The 18,041-nt window shown below is 32.7% G+C and overlaps 1 protein-coding gene across 1 annotated transcript; it reads left to right on the top strand.

Moving 5' to 3' along the window:
- Positions 1–1,105: 1,105 nt before the first annotated feature.
- LOC120345894 (protein regulator of cytokinesis 1-like) lies at positions 1,106–8,224 on the top strand. Its single transcript, XM_039415479.2, has 11 exons — positions 1,106–1,265; positions 1,556–1,761; positions 1,914–2,073; positions 2,587–2,709; positions 3,207–3,443; positions 4,747–4,941; positions 5,623–5,726; positions 6,118–6,222; positions 6,326–6,458; positions 6,552–6,753; positions 6,864–8,224. The coding sequence occupies exons 1-11, from the start codon at positions 1,158–1,160 to the stop codon at positions 7,166–7,168; spliced, it is 1,878 nt and encodes a 625-aa protein (XP_039271413.2). The 5' UTR covers positions 1,106–1,157; the 3' UTR covers positions 7,169–8,224.
- The last annotated feature ends 9,817 nt before the right edge of the window (positions 8,225–18,041 follow it).

The following is an 18,041-nucleotide window of genomic DNA, read 5'->3' as shown; positions in this document are numbered from 1 at the left end:
GAGTTTGCCACACAATTTATGTCCACAGATTGCCGTGATATTGTGCCGAATATAATTAGTTTTGATTCTTATTTTCGTACTCACGAAAAATTGTCACAAGTCGGAAAAAGAATTTATATTTTATCCAACTCTTGGGAACTAATTTGTGTAATGGTTGCCATTGGTTTGTATTTAAAAGTATGGACTTTTTACTAGGATGATTTTGTAAGACGGGTAGAAAAATTCGCTAATAATTTTATATGTTTAGAACCAGATCATGTTAGTTTGGTAGAATCATACTCACAGAATTAACTATTTTTAACAATTGAGTGGTAAATTTAAGTTGTAAAGCGGCAATCATTTTGGACAACCTATTAACCTGAATGTTGAAATAATTTTGGAATGGGATGAGTACTACACTGTACGTCCACGGGTTATTTCACAGCTGTGTTTTCCTGTCCCTGTCGTGTCTTGCTGAATCGGCAAAACGAAAGGGTCACAAATCACTTTATCTTGGTGGCCGTGTTCCTCTTTGAAGTAACGATAACCAGCCTGCGACTAAATATCATGATTGGCAGACCCTAAGACCCAAATATAAGGTTACACAAATCATGCTTGAGAAGACTCATGCGAATAATAAGCAGGCCACATAGAAATAAAAAGAAACATACTTTCTCAATTTTTCGACGTAATGGAAATGAATTTGTAAATTAAAAGCCTCGTACACGAATGTCGGCAATGTCCACCCACGCAAACGTGCAAATGTGTCGCAAAATGCGACGTACGGTCGCACAGAATATAAACAATCAAAGTGCCGATTTAAAAAGTCGTTTAAAGATTCCCGTAAAAAAAAAAAAAACGAAACACCACGTTTACGGCGAAAAGTGGCTTAAAATGTCAATTTTTTTTCAATATGAAATTTGGGAATTCGAAAAATATGATATTCTCTAAAATTGTTTCCTTTTCTGCAAAATTTTTTCTTATGATTTTCTGGATTTTATAGATCAAAGTTTGGTTATAACAGTAGTCTATAACCTGCCGGTAATATTATAATACTGTAATATTTAGCATTGGGCCAGAATTTATCTAGTTAGTCAGCATTTTTTGATAAAAGTAACATTGTTTGTTTTTATATTCACCAAGCAAAATAATTAAATTGGCATTAATATAATTTCAACATGCCGCGCAAAAGCGAGGTCATGCAGATGGATCTGCAGCGGAAGTTTAATACAACTATGAGTTTGTTGCGGGAAATATGGGATGAAATTGGCATTCCAGATGAGCAGGTAAGGGTTTTAATTCTGGTACTTGATTGTTCTTATTATATTTGATAAATGAACCATAACTTATAATAAATTGCATTATCAGGGCCAAATTTAGAACTATCGATGCTTCTGTTTGGTATATTTCATTTTACTGCTTGACAGCTTGGGTGGGCAACTGATTGGAACAGAGTAGATATAAATGTGTTCTCCTATTTTCAGACTTATATTTGAAGTCGGATATGCTTAATGTTACTTCGCTTTAAATTAAAAGGGATGTACTTTCCTAAATTTTTGATTCATTTTTTTTACAGATAGAAATAAGAGGATCTACTGTCGCATTACATATTGAAAACCTTCTTGCTGGGATGGTCAATGAAGAAAAACATTTGAAGAAGACAATGTTAGAAAGTATTGAGAAATACCGAAATGAAATAACAGACATTTCTGAAAAGTTATCTCTTCCTGATTTTACATCTACTGCTGGTATAACAATCATGCAACAGGAAAAGGAACTCAGGTTTATAAGCCTTTTGATTTGATTCTCTTGAATTTTGAAATCTCAGAATTATTTATCCTACGAAATATCTCTTGAAGATATGTGTTCAACTATTTTAGTAGTCGCTTGTTTTTAAAATACTTAATCCTTACTTAAATGTTTAATTTTTATAGAGTTGAACTAAACAAACTGAAGAAACTGAAACACGAAAGACTAAAAGTATTGAAGGAATTACAATTAGTAGAACAGAAATTATGTGACCAACTATGTTCAACACCATATTATGTCCCTACAAATTCAATACCAAGTGATGAACAGCTTACAGGATTAAAGGTTTCTATTTTATTTTATGAAAGAAATTTTGCAGTGGTGAACTTCATTACATTTGCCTGACGCTCTGTGTTTATTGGTTCATGTTTTCCATGATTAGAATGTTAAAAAATTCACTAAATTGAAAACAGAATAATTCCTGTCTTGCTTGTTCTAGAACATATATTTAAAGTAACTCGGCTGAAAATTCAAATTAGGAACATGTTAATACATTAGCACAGGGCTCTTCAACCTGATCCCCGACTCACATTACCTATTACCTATTATTGTCATAACTAGCCTTACTTATTCTCCTTTCTTTTGCCTTCACTCATCTCATTGAAAAATCTGGCTCATGGTAAAACAAAATATTGATCAAAGTTGGAACAGTACTTACTGACACGATTCGATCTTTTGTATGAGAATATGCAAGCACATCTTAATAAAGTTCCTGAGGATCGCGAAAAAATTTGGCTGTGACACTGCTCTAGCACTTATTATTAAACTACCTAACTTAGTTTAAAAAATTCAATTTAGGAACATATCAATACACTGGAGGAAGAGAAAAAGAGAAGATGGAAAGTTTATCGAACTAAAAAATCACAAATTGTTTGTCTTTATGATGAATTAGAATTAGTTCCTGAAACATCTTTTGCACAGGTACACATGAGATATACTCAATTGTGCTGAGAAATATGATTTTTATTGCAAAATAATTTATGTATTTACTATTTTGAGATATAGTTTGTTCCGTATAGGACTTTTTAAAAATAGCCAAAGTCTGTGTACATAAAGCAAATAACTGATGAACAATTCCCATAACATGGTCTGGTAACCGGTCAAGTTTATCATATGATGAAGCTGTTTTTGTTTTCCCTAGGATAAATATGGGAATCCTAACCTAAGCTTAACTTTGTCAAAAAGGACCCAACGGAATAAGTGCTAGTACAACTGACTAAATTTGATGTACTCTTGGTGAACATGTGTAGTTGGACCATAGATCTGACAGAGTATTTCAATTTCAACCCATGATAATCAGTATAATAAATTTTTTCAGCAATTTCAATTTGATTGTACAATACTACTTTTTATATAGTAGTGAAGTCTGATTTACTAATTGCAATATATATATATATATAATTTTTTTGATATTTCAGGATCTTATTACGGAGATGGAGGATTCATTTGCTTTATCAACAAACAAGATGGATGACTTGGCTGATTTGCACAGAGAATTAAGTAAAAAGAAAACAGATATGGAGTTGGTTGTTCAAGGCTTGTGGTCACAAATTCAACAATTATGGGAACGTTTAGAGATTGATGAAAAGGAAAGAAAATCTGTCAGAGATTGTTTTCGGGGAATCAAACCTAGCGATATTGAAGGACTCAGAAAGGTAGGATATTTTAAAGCAGTATTTCCCAACCTTCGTTGAACCACGGAACACTTTTTTATACCATATAACACTAGACGAAAGTTCAATTCAAATCATATGACACGTAACATCTGAAGGTCTTTCATGAACCACCAGCATTTTGTGGGACACTGTTTGAAAATCACTGATTTAGGTGTCTCCCCAACGAAAAGTGAATTGTGCTCACTTAGTTTTGAAGACTTCCATTTCCATGGTATTTATTATGAACATTCCAAACCAGAGTGGTCCAAACCCAGGCCTGCGGGCTACATGTGGCCCGCATCGTCATTATCTGTGGCCTGTGTTGCCTGTGCTGAAGAGTAATCGAAAAATCGCATTTGATGTTTCGTCATATAAATAACAGAAAATCTTTTCGACATCTTGTTACACTAATGTCACTGAATTGACTAGTGTCACGGGCTCACGGCTAGCTGAAACAGCTAGCAAAGTTGAATTGAGTGTGATTGGGTACTGGGTAGTCCAAATTGTTCACTGGATTTCTATCTATTTGGTTGGAAATATATTCCAACAGTTATAATAACTGAATATGATAAATAAATATTAATGTTATGGCCTGAGAATAAAAACTTTCGCATGTTTCAGTGATTTTTCTGGCGTATTTTGTATGATTTAACTCGATAAATGACAAACGATGATCAATCGTTTGCACGATAAAAGTGTTTGTTGTTTACATATTTCTGACGCTATTGTGGCCTGCGAACAATCCAAAAATATTTTTGTGGCCAGCGAAGGCGACAACCTTGGACCACCCTGTTCTAAACCAATACAATTGAAACAAGAGAGCTGTGCTCAATCATATGGAGGGAAATATCATATGCTTTAACTTACCAATATGGTACCTGTATCAGGGATTGTCCCAGCTTTTCCCTATGGCGATGATCCATTCTTTATAATTCAGTTTCAATGTGAATTGAAATACCAACTGAACTAAATTTCAAAGCAATTGATCTAGTAATTAAAGAGAAGCGATTTTTTTCATAACGATAGGAAGAAAAATTCTAAGAACAACAACAATATAATAACGAAACGATCCATAGGTGTCCAAAAATTATAATGTTTACCAATTTATTACTTTAACACAAGTCGCATTTTACATCCTGTTTAAGCTACATAAAACATATGGTGCTCAACACCTTAGTTTAAGAAATTTAATATTGAACTTGATGACAAACAAAATTCCTGTTACCGAGTTCTGAAGACTCCTGTCTTGGATAACCTGACTTCTCATGCCTAACTTTGAAATGTCATACTTTTTAAATTTTAGGAATTATTCAAATTGGAGGAATTGAAACGGGCAAACATTCAAAAACTAACAGAACGTTCTAGATCAGACATAGCGATATTGTGGGATAAATGCTACTACAGTAAAGATCAGAGACATGCATTCTCACCAGCTTATGAGGAATCATACACAGAAGAATTGTTAAATTTACATGAGGAGGAACTTACCAGATTGCATGTTTGTATAAATTGTGCATTTTATTCCTATCTTAATTTTTATAATTTTCTATTTTTCTCCTCAAGACAAATTTTGGGTTTTATATGGTGTGTTCTAGTGGTGAAAAAATTACTAGCCGACGCCAATTGATTGAGGAATCAATGGCTTGCAAAAGTATATTTTGAAATATCAGATAATGATTCCATCGCTATTTATTATATTAGGTAGGGGGATTTCTATTCATCATTCATTAAAATTATTCTAAAACTCGGAAAATACTCGAAAAAAGTTCCACCTTTTTCCATCTATTGTGCGGTGCGAAACCAGATGGTTAATTTTGACTGATTTCCTTATTTCCTCGCCAAAGTTGACGTATAGCTTAATATGTGGGTTAACTCTTAAGTAGTTTTTCAAGTTGTTTTTGAACCATAGTGCTAAGAAGAGTAATGGTAAGAGTACAAATGGCCAAGTTGTACCATTGGCAAATGTAGAGCTGGGTAAGGCAATGCTTGTATGTTTATATTTGGTAAGGGTGCAGTTTAATATCAATATACAATAAATATTATTAGTTCATTGTGTGCCAACTGTCAAGAATATTTGTGTTATACATTTGGCAATTTTCAATTAGGAAACTGGGCAGTTGTTCACATCCTCGTCAAGATTTGAATTTTTTTGTAATGCAAAATTCATTTTTATACTCAGGCATATTATGAGGAGCATAAGGAAATGTTTTCTAATGTTGGGAAGTGGCAACAATTATTTTATAGAATGCTGGATTTGGAATCTAAAGCAAGAGATGTGAACAGGTAATAAATTTTATTGAGCCTGATCTATTTACAAACAATTTAAATAGTGCATGGCATAGAACAAATATCTTCATCTTGATGGTACTGTAAAACCTTTGATCTGCGTTGCACAATAAATAAGTGTTACACATAGAAAATCAGCATTTATTCTCAATGCTCACGAATTGACTGATGTACACATTACTTCCATTCGAAAATTTTAGAAATAATTGCTTCAAAGCAAATTACCTGGTAAATTTACAAGATGCTACTATCCCATTGCATATTGTTTGAAACTGTGAGTTCACACTACTCGATGATAAAATTTGACATATCATAATATTGATTAGTGAGTGGCTGTGGTACTGAACATGAATCAATATATATTATCATTGTTTGAATATGTACTCAGGTATGCAAATCGTGGTGGAAATTTGTTGCAAGAGGAAAGAGAACGAAAGAAGATTCATAAACAACTACCTAAAATTGAAGAAGAGCTTTTTAAAGATATTGACAGGTTCGTAGTTTTTTTTTTAACTTTTTTGTATCTGTTATAAAATGAATATTTCATGTTTTTTTTTTTTTTTTTTTTTTGACTCTTCACATTTAAATATTCATAGATGGGAACAAGAATGTGGAAGTAGATTTTTAGTTGAAGGAATCGCTTTTCGTGAATATGTTCATTCACAATGGGAAGCATGTGAACAACGCAAGGAGAATGAAAAATACCAAAGGCTAGTAAAGAAAAAACAGGTACCGTAAATATTTAAATCATTCAAAACGATTTTACAAAAGCAATGTATCAGGAATTTCTTTTTCACATATGAATTTATTACCATTTATCAGGAAATGGAATCAGAGATGGTTTACGGTAGTACTCCAAAAACACCAACTAAGCGTAGATTTATCGGCACAACCACAATACTAAAAACTCCTACGGATCCAAAGAAGGCAAGGCGAGGTGGATTGGATAATACATGTCGCAGTGTGCTCACACATCATACTACTAATATAAATAGGACTGCAGCTACTTGTCTTTCACCTTCAGGTAATTTGTGTATAGTTACAGCATTTCGGAAAAAACACTTCTGTTACAGGTGGCTCATTTTGCTGTTAAAATCTGAGCAATTTATGATTATTCCTTATTTTATCTCGCAGGAAAGCCCCCATTGTCCAGGCTCCGAACACCAATTAGTGCTACAAAGAAGGCTCGTATTCCGCGTACAAAAACACCTAAGAAACAGGATGATGCCGTTTCTATTAAAAGCGCCCCAGCAAATCATTCAAGAAAGACGTCACTCAGCACAACAGTTGTTTCATCAAGCACAACATCATCTGCAAAATCTGCTCCGTTGTTTGAAGCTGATCCCTCTCACTACAATGATTTTGCAAAAGAAATAAATAATCAAGCTAAACAGAACAAAGCTGTCCGCAGCAGTGCGATCTATGATTTTAGACGATGAGAATTTTTAACAAAAGTTTAAATTCTTTGCTTTGCATGCTACTGCTCTATAACAATGGCGAAAGCTCATCTTTTACTGCCTGCGCTCTTCTTATCAAAGTGTGATATTAATTAATTATTGGCTAGTTTGCTACCAAATGAATTGAAAATTAGAAGTAACTTTGCAAATGTTCATATCCAAATGATTTTCTGTTTTATAATACTTTACTTCGGTTGAAGACAGTTACCAACTATTAATTGTTTTGAAGTAACTGAATTTTGTTGCATGGAGTACATGATATGTAGGATTCTAATATTGGTCTTTTCTGTTCTTTCATGAGCTCTTACTATATTTTGTCAAATTATACAAGCAATGTAATCATTTGGTGCGTTCATTTTATCATTGTGTTTTGTATATATTCGTGTAAATGTTGCCCCATTCATTTAATGTATCTAGTTTTAAGTGTGTCTGATTAGCATGCTATAACACATTTAATCACTGTCATCTTGTGTTAGATATCATTGAACCTATTGTAAGAACCAATCATTAAATGGCAGTCTTGTCGAATGGGCACAAAAAACTTGTAAGTATAACTGTCCCTAAAAAATTTCTACAGTCTAAGAATGTTCTAAATGTAGTTGTCTGGTGGGTACTGATGCTGATGTTTTTTCTTTCCACCTTACTATGAATTTAGTTGCATATTCTCTAGAATTTGATTATTCTAAATTGACTTATATATTCCTTCTTTCCATGAACCTTCCTGATTTTCCCTTTCATTGAACTAATGTTTTTTTAAACATGTTTTGATCTGAAGTTTTCACCTTGAATATATTCAATGTTTTTGTCTTTTTTTTTTTTTATCTTGAAAGCGGTTTTCTTTGTTGAGCTTTTGCTAAATTCTGGACATGATCATTTGATGGCACTTGCTGGCAAATTGACAAATTTTTTGACCAAACAAGCTTTGTTATTGTATATTTTATTTTGTTCATGTCAAGTATAACTGCCTTCACATTTTTATGTTAATCTTTGTTTGCTTTGCATAAGAGCGCATCGGGAATAAACTTACTCACCCTTTTACATTGTTTGTGTCCTTATTATGAAAATTGAATATAAACTTGCATTTTATGTAAGCGTGTTATTCAAGACGTTTGTCAGTAAATAGGATTCGTAGATTATATTCCTTCATCAACGCACATGCTCATTTGCGTCAGGATCTCTTGAGCAATAGAATTTTATAAAACTTATCACAGGCAACAAATTTGCAAATAGTGCTAATGATTCAAAAGATAAGTATAACTCGTATTTCGACTCCATAATTTTTGTTAGATTTTTTTCTCATTACTTTTAATTTTAATACTAGAAGAGTTCAATGCGTTTGTTTGAAATCAAAAAATGTAGTTTTATTTTAAATATCACACGTGTTTTCTAATATGCAATTCAAGAGTCCTGCTGCACACTAACACAAATATATTTCTGTAACGTTTCGTCTGACCAAAATCAGACTTCCTCAGACAAGCAGTTTACAACAATGACAAGAAAAGAGCAATCATGCAGTTTAAATATGGCGATAAATAAATTTGTTTGAAATTAATTGTGACCAAACAATGAAAAAACAATTATTGCTATTCAGAAACAGATTGCGAAATAAAAAAATACGATCGGTTCTCAGCATGGAATAATTGTTTTCTAAATTGTGGAAAAACATGCATTGAGATTTCCATTTGATATCCCTTCCTACAAGCGCAAAACTAGAGGGCGCATTTGGCCATGTCGATCTCACTTTGAAGTCGATGAAGCCAATATCAGGCTTTCGAAACGCGAGCTGCGCTGCTTTTTTAAATCATTTCAGTATTTGGACTCCTGTAACTCCAGTTAACACTGACAGTACAGCAGTAGTACAGTACCGGTAGTGACCTAAGTCAAAAGAATTATAGCTGGATACAAGCTTAGTTTCTCTCGCTCTCCAGAAGTCTCCAATTAATATGGCTGGACCGTATGGTATACCACTGTGAAGCTAGCAGCACTTTCAGCCAGAATATTTTTACACATTGAATATAGGTTCCACGCGCATATAGTGTTCACTTATAGGTAAATATGAAAATTGAAAATGCTGATCAAAATATAATATTGTCACGAAAATAGATGAAAAATCTTTAAACTGAATGATTACATTAAATTTAACAAGAAAATAGTGTTCAAAAAAAGACTAACTAAGCGAAAAATGAGTTTTCAGGTATTCCGCAAATACAAAGTTTCGGAAAATTATCCTTTTCGGAACCTCGATTCCTCGAAAACCGCCAATAAAGGCAGCACCACGACACATTTGGAGAAAAGCAGATACCATATAAATTCAATTTTTCTATAACAGAACAGTAGCAGTACGTTTTGGCTTGACCATATATATTACCAAACATATCGTGTAATCTAAATTTTAATAACGGCATGGATGTAACAAATTTAAAATTGATTTTGTATTTCAACTAAATTTGCTAGATAATGGATAAAATATCATTTTCTTTTTGTCACACATTAATACTGTACATCTTTTAAACTTGGAATACGTTGCGGGAAGTATAAAACAGCAAAAAATCATTTGCGACTCCTAGTGGATTCTGTCCTGGATTACAAAAAATTATCGTTTTTAAAATGGCGATTTTTCGAAAACCGCCAATAAAGGCAGCACTACGACATATTCGGATAAAAGCACATACATTATAGATTCGATTTTATTATGCCAGAACAGTAGCAGCACGTTTTGACTTGGCCATATATAATACCAGAAATAGCGTATATTCCTCGATTTTTAAAACAAAGGTACGTAACATATTAAAAAAGGGTTTGTATTTCAACTAAAGTTGCAGGATAATTGATCAAATATCTTTTTCTCTTTGTCGCACATCAATACTGTACGTCTATTAAAGTTAGAATAAGTTTCAGAAAGTATAAAGTAGTAATAAAAATTTTGCGCACCCCCTTGAATTAGTTTGAGAATTTCGAAAATTATCGTTTTTGGATTAGTGATTTCTCAAAAACCGCCAATAAAGGCAGCATCACGACACATTCAGAGAAAAGCACATACCTTATAGATTCAATTTTATTATGTCAGAACGGTAGCAGAACGTTTTGACTTTGCCATATATAATACCAAACATAGCGTATGAACAATGTGGACGAAACAAATTTAAAAAGGAATTGTATGTCAACTAAATTTGCTGAACAATTGATAAAATATATATTTTTCTCTTTGTCACACATTAATACTGTACGTCTATTAAACTTAGAATGAGTTGCAGAAGAAAAGTATGAAATACCAAAAAAATATTTTACGCCCTCTCGTGGATTCTTTTCAAAATTTTGAAAAATTATCGATTTTGGAAGGGGAATTTCTCGAAAACCGCCAATAAAGGCAGCACTACGACACATTCGGAAAAAGTATATACCCTATAGATTTGATTTCACTATAACAAAACAGTGGCAGCATGTTTTGACTCGGCTACATATAATACCAAAATAGCGTGTATTCTCAGTTTTATAAACATTGTCGACGTAACAAATTTAATAGGGATTTGTATTTCAACTGAAGCTGCTGGAAAATTGATCAAATATATTTTTCTCTTTGTCACAAATGAATACTGTACGTTTATTAAACTAAGAATTAATTGGGAAAGTTTAAAATAAAAAAAAAAACATTTTACGCTCTCTATAATGGGTTCTTTTCTGAATTCCGAAAAATAATCGTTTTTGAAAGGGCGATTTCTCGAAAACCGCCAATAAAGGCAGCACTACGACACATTCGGAAAAAAGCAAATACCTTTTAGATTCGACTTCACTATACCATAACAGTAGCAGCACGTTTTGACTTGGCCATTTATAATACCAAACCTAGCGTATATCTCAAATATTTGAATAGCGTAGATGTTCACATATTTTGAAAAGGTTTGGTATTTCAAATAAACTCACCTAATATCGTAATATTCCGTTTTCTTACTTTTTCAAACACCGATACTGTGTGTTAATTAAACTTGGAATAAGATGCAAATTGTATGAAAAAGTGAAAAATGTCTTACAACCTATATATAATTTTTCAATTTCCCAAGCATGCCGTTTTTGGAGTGACGATTTCTCGGACAATGGCCAATAAAGGCAGCAATACGACACTTTTGGAGAATAGCAGATACGTTAAAGATTCGATTTCACCAAACCAGAACAGTAGCAGCACGTTTTGATCTGGCCATATTTAATACTAAACATAGCATATCATTTTCAATTTTAACAACTATGTATATGTAACATATTTAAAAACGGTTAAGTATTTCAACTAAATTTCATCAAACACTTTTCTCTCTTGGTCATACATCAAAACTGTACGTTCATTAAACTTGAAATTAGTGTGCAAATCTTAAGATGCCAAAAAATGATTTGCCCTCTAGTGGATCCTTTTCGGAATTTCGAAAAATTATCGTTTTTGAAAGGGCGATTTCTCAAAAACCGCCAATAAAGGCAGCACTACGACACAGTCGGAGTAAAGCAGATACCTTATAGATTTGATTTCATTATGTCAGAACAGTAGCAGCACGTTTTGACTTGGTCATATATGATACCAAACATAGTGTGTATTCAAAATGTTATAAACAATGCAGACGTAACATATTTAAAAACCGTTTGGTATTTCAACTAAATTTACTAGATAATTTATCAAACATCATTTTCTTTTGGTATACATACATACTGTACGTCCATTAAACTTGGAAGGAGTTGCGTAAAGTAGGAAATACCGAAAAAATCATTTTACGCCCTCTTATGGATTTTTTTTGGAATTTTCAAAATGATATCGTTTTTGAAAGGGCGATTTCTCAAAAATTGCCAATAAAGGCAGCACTACGACACATTCGGAGAAAAGCAGATACCTTATAGATTCGATTTTATTATGTCAGAACAGTAGCAGCACGTTTTGACTTGGCCATATATAATACCAAACATAGCGTATAATTTTCAATTTTATCAACTATTTAGATGTAACATATTTAAAAACGGTTAGGTGTTTCAACTTAATTTACTGGATAATTCTTCAAACACTTTTCTCTCTTGGTCATACATCAAAACTGTATGTTCATTAAACTTGGAATTATTGTGCAAATCCTAAAATGCCAAAAAATGATTTGACGCCCTCTTGTGGATTATTTTCGGAATTTCGAAAAATTATCGTTTTTGAAAGGGTGATTTCTCAAAAACCGCCAATAAAGGCATCACTACGACACATTCGGAGTAAAGCAGATACATTATAGATATGATTTCATTATGTCAGAACAGTAGCAGCACGTTTTGACTTGGTCATACATAATACCAAACGTAGCGTGTATTTAAACTTTTATAAACAATGCAGACGTAAGATATTTAAAAACGGTTTGGTATTTCAACTAAATTTTCTAGATAATTTATCAAACATCTTTTTCTCTTGGACATACATATATACTATTCGTTCATTAAACTTGGAATAAGTTGCGGAAAGTATAAAATACCAAAAAGCATTTTACGTCCTTTTGTGGATTATTTTCAAAATTTCAAAAAATTATCGTTATTGAAATAGCGATTTCTCGGAAACCGCCAATAAAGGCAGCATTACGACACATTTGGAGAGAAGCAGATACCTTTTAGATTCGATTTTAATATGTCAGAACAGGAGCAGCACGTTTTGACTAGGCCATATATAATTCCAAACATAGCGTATATTTTCAATTTTATTAAAAAATGTAGATGTGACATATTTAAAAAGGGTTTGGTATTTCAACTAAATTTTACTGGAAAATTCATCAAATACTTTCTTTACTTGGGTATACAACAAAAATGTACGTTCATTAAACTTGGAATTAGTGTGCAAATCTTAAAATGCCAAAAATGATTTGACGCCCTCTTGTGGATGCTTTTCAGAATTTCGAAAAATTATCGTTTTTGAAAGAGCGATTTCTCAAAAACCGCCAATAAAGGCAGCACTACGACACATTCGGAGTAAAGCAGATACCTTATAGATTTGATTTCATTATGTCAGAACAGTAGCAGCACGTTTTGACTAGGCCATATATAATTCCAAACATAGCGTATATTTTCAATTTTATTAAAAAATGTAGATGTGACATATTTAAAATCGGTTTGGTATTTCAACTAAATCTATGGAGTATCTGCTTTTCTTCGAATGTGTCATAGTGCTGCCTTTATTTGCGGTTTTGTGGAAATCGCCACTCCAAAAACGGTATGTTCGAGATATTAAACAAAATTACTATGGGGCGTAAGTCATTTTTTTGTTGTTTTATACAATTTGCAACTTATTCCAAGTTTAATGAACGTTCATTATTGGTGTACGTCCAAAAAAAAAGATGTTTGATGAATTATCCAGTAAATTTAGTTAAAATACAAAATCTTTTTACAATATGTTACGTGTACATTGTTTATAAAATTGTAAATACACGTTATATTTGGTATTATATATGGCCAAGTAAAAACGTGCTGCTGTTGTTCTGACATAATGAAATGAAATCTATATGGTATTTTCTTTTCTCCGAATGTTTCGTAGTGCTGCCTTTATTGGCGGTTTTTGAGAAATCGCCCTTTTAAAAACGATATTTTTTCAAAACTTCAAAAAAACACCACAAGAGAGCGTCAAATCATTTTTTGTTATTTTAGGATTCGCCGTCTTATTCCAAGTTTAATGAACATACAGTTTTGATGTATGACCAAGAGAGAAAAGTGTTTGGTGAATTATCCAGTAAATTAAGTTGAAATACCTAACCGTTTTTAAATATGTTACATCTACATAGTTGATAAAATTATATATGGCCAAGTCAAAACGTGCTGCTACTGTTCTGACATAATGAAATCAAATCTATAAGGTATCTGCTTCACTCCGAATGTGTCGTAGTGCTGCCTTTATTGGCGGTTTTTGAGAAATCGCGCTTTCAAAAACGATAATTTTTCGAAATTCCGAAAAGAATCCACAAGAGGGCGTCAAATCATTTTTGGCATTTTAAGATTTGCACACTAATTCCAAGTTTAATGAACGTACAGTTTTGTTGTATACCCAAGAGAAGAAAGTATTTGATGAATTTTCCAGTAAATTTAGTTGAAATACCAAACCGTTTTTAAATATGTCACATCTACATTTTTTTAATAAAATTGAAAATATACGCTATGTTTGGTATTATATATGGCCAAGTCAAAACGTGCTGCTACTGTTCTGACATAATGAAATCAAATCTATAAGGTATCTGCTTTACTCCGAATGTGTCGTAGTGCTGCCTTTATTGGCGGTTTTTGAGAAATCGCCCTTTCAAAAACGATAATTTTTCGAAATTCCGATAAGGATCCACAAGGAGCGTCAAATCATTTTTTGACATTTTAAGATTTGCACACTAATTCCAAGTTTAATGAACGTACAGTTTTGTTGTATACCCATGAGAAGAAAGTATTTGATGAATTTTCCAGTAAATTTAGTTGAAATACCAAACCGTTTTTAAATATGTCACATCTACATTTTTTAACAAAATTGAAAATATACGCTATGTTTGGAATTATATATGGCCAAGTCAAAACGTGCTGCTACTGTTCTGACATATTAAAATAGAATCTATAAGGTATCTGCTTTTCTCCAAATGTGTCGTAATGCTGCCTTTATTGGCGGTTTTCGAGAAATCGCTATTTCAATAACGATAATTTTTTGAAATTTTGGAAATAATCCACAAAAGGACGTAAAATGCTTTTTGGTATTTTATACTTTCCGCAACTTATTCCAAGTTTAATGAACGTATAGTATATATGTATGTCCAAGAGAAAAAGATGTTTGATAAATTGTCTAGGAAATTTATTTGAAATACCAAACCGTTTTTAAAGATGTTACGTCTGCATTGTTTATAAAAGTTTGAATACACGCTATGTTTGGTATTATATATGGCCAAGTTAAAACGTGCTGCTACTGTTCTGACATAATGAAATCAAATCTATAAGGTACCTGCTTTACTCCGAATGTGTCGTAGTGTTGCCTTTATTGGCGGTTTTTGAGAAATCGCCCTTTCAAAAACGATATTTTTTTAAAACTTCGAAAAAAATCCACAAGAGGGCGTCAAATCATTTTTTGTTATTTTAGGATTCGCCGTCTTATTCCAAGTTTAATGAACATACAGTTTTGATGTATGACCAAGAGAGAAAAGTGTTTGATGAATTATCCAGTAAATTAAGTTGAAATACCTAACCGTTTTTAAATATGTTACATCTACATAGTTGATAAAATTGAAAATTATACGCTATGTTTGGAATTATATATGACCAAGTCAAAACGTGCTGCTACTGTTCTGAAATAATGAAATCAAATCTATAAGGTATCTGCTTTACTCCGAATGTGTCGTAGTGATGCCTTTATTGGCGGTTTTTGAGAAATCGCCTTTTCAAAAACGATAATTTTTCGAAATTCCGAAAATAATCCACAAGAGGGCGTCAAATCATTTTTTGGCATTTTAGGATTTGCACAATAATTCCAAGTTTAATGAACATACAGTTTTGATGTATGACCAAGAGAGAAAAGTGTTTGATGAATTATCCAGTAAATTAAGTTGAAATACCTAACCGTTTTTAAATATGTTACACATACATGGTTGATAAAATTAAAAATTATACGCTATGTTTGGTATTATATATGACCAACTCAAAACGTGCTGCTACTGTTCTGACTTATTAAAATCGAATCTATAAGGTATCTGCTTCTCTCCAAATGTGTCGTAGTGCTGCCTTTATTGGCGGTTTCCGAGAAATCGCTATTTCAATTACGATAATTTTTTGAAATTTTGAAAAAAATCCACAAGAGGACGTAAAATGCTTTTTGGTATTTTATACTTTCCGCAACTTATTCCAAGTTTAATGAACGTATAGTATATATGTATGTCCAAGAGAAAAAGATGTTTGATAAATTATCTAGGAAATTTATTTGAAATACCAAACCGTTTTTAAATATGTTACGTCTGCATTGTTTATAAAAGTTTGAATACACGCTATGTTTGGTATTATATATGGCCAAGTCAAAACGTGCTGCTACTGTTCTGACATAATAAAATCAAATCTATTAGGTATCTGCTTTACTCCGAATGTGTCGTAGTGCTGCCTTTATTGGCGGTTTTTGAGAAATCGCCCTTTTCAAAAACGATAATTTTTCGAAATTCCGAAAAGGATCCACAAGAGGGCGTCAAATCATTTTTTGGCATTTTAACATTTGCACACTAATTCCAAGTTTAATAAACGTACAGTTTTGTTGTATACCCAAGAGAAGAAAGTATTTGATGAATTTTCCAGTAAATTTAGTTGAAATACCAAACCGTTTTTAAATATGTCACATCTACATTTTTTCAATGAAATTAAAAATATACGCTATGTTTGGAATTATATTTGGCCAAGTCAAAACGTGCTGCTACTGTTCTGACATATTAAAATCGAATCTATAGGGTATCTGCTTTTCTTCGAATGTGTCGTAGTGCTGCCTTTATTGGCGGTTTTTGAGAAATTGCCCTTTCGAAAACGATAACTTTGTGAAATTTATCAAAGAATCCACAAGAGGGCGTAAATTTTTTTTCAGTATTTCAGACTTTACTCAACTTATTCTAAGTTTAATGAAGTGCATTATTGTTGTGTGACAAAGAGAAAAATATCTTCTTTGATGAACTATCCAGTAATTTTAATTGAAATACAAAATCAGTTTCAAATTTGTTATATATACATTGTTTTAAAAATTGAAGAATATACGCTATGTTTAGTATTATATATGGTCAAGTCAAAACGTGCTGAGACTGTTCTGACATATTGAAATCGAATCTTTGAGGTTTCTACTTTTCACCAATGGTGTTGCAATGCTGCCTTTATTGGAGGTTTTCATGAAACGACCATGTTACACGACGAAAATTCAGTCATTTTTAAACATCTCTCAAAGAATTATAAAAAAATTTTGTGCACTGTAACAGTCGCTTTAGCTTGTTTACCATATATTAACAATACGAGGAGTGTAGTTAATGATTGTTTTGCTTTAATTGCTATTGTGAAAATAATCAAAATATACACTTTCTTATAAAAATCATTGGGAACATTTAATTTTACGCGTGGGTATTTTCTGCGATTCTGTCAGTCACAATTTCGTGTTTTGCTGCTAGCTTCACAGAGGTGTATGGTATGCATATCTGCATGTTGTGATCACAATACTGCAGTCTGGCAACAGCAGCAGTTAATACTGTAATACCGGTACAGTAATATGAGACTACTGGGCTATGGTACATACTAATATCTGAATACAGTAAGTTATTGTAAGTCATTATTTACACTTAGTGTTACTAGAAAAATTAGGGTCTCATGTAGGGTGGTGTAGCCAATCTGCGGACGATTTCATTCAAACCGCTATAAAACAAAAACCAATATTTCTAACCCGTTAATTTTTTCACCGTAAGTGCATTGGCATTTATTCTACACGCTGAACTTCGAATTAACTTTCTACGACCAGGGGTTAAAGCTATACAAACCACCAAAGTACGACACTCTGAAGACGTATTTGCGACCGAACGACCAGTGTGCGATCACGGATTTCAAGCCTTGAACATCGTTTCTGCTGTGTCGAGACTGGGGCATACGCAGCCATGCGTGAAAAAATGGGCTTCTAATTGCATTTCTGACCGTTATATATTTTAAGAACACGGTTATTTCAAACAAAATTCTTCAAATTATAAACAAAGCACCGCATCACAACAATCAAACAGACAAAAACACGGTGGTCGCAAATTAGTTGACAAAGATATTATTGACGTATTGGAAATGCGCACCCCCCTACTCCCCCTCCTTTGAAGGTAGAAACGCGAAACTTTAAAGATGGTTGAAA

This window comes from Styela clava, chromosome 8 (assembly GCF_964204865.1).
Source record: "Styela clava chromosome 8, kaStyClav1.hap1.2, whole genome shotgun sequence".
Classification (NCBI taxonomy): Eukaryota; Metazoa; Chordata; class Ascidiacea; order Stolidobranchia; family Styelidae; genus Styela; species Styela clava.
This window is presented reverse-complemented; position numbering and strand designations above follow the sequence as displayed.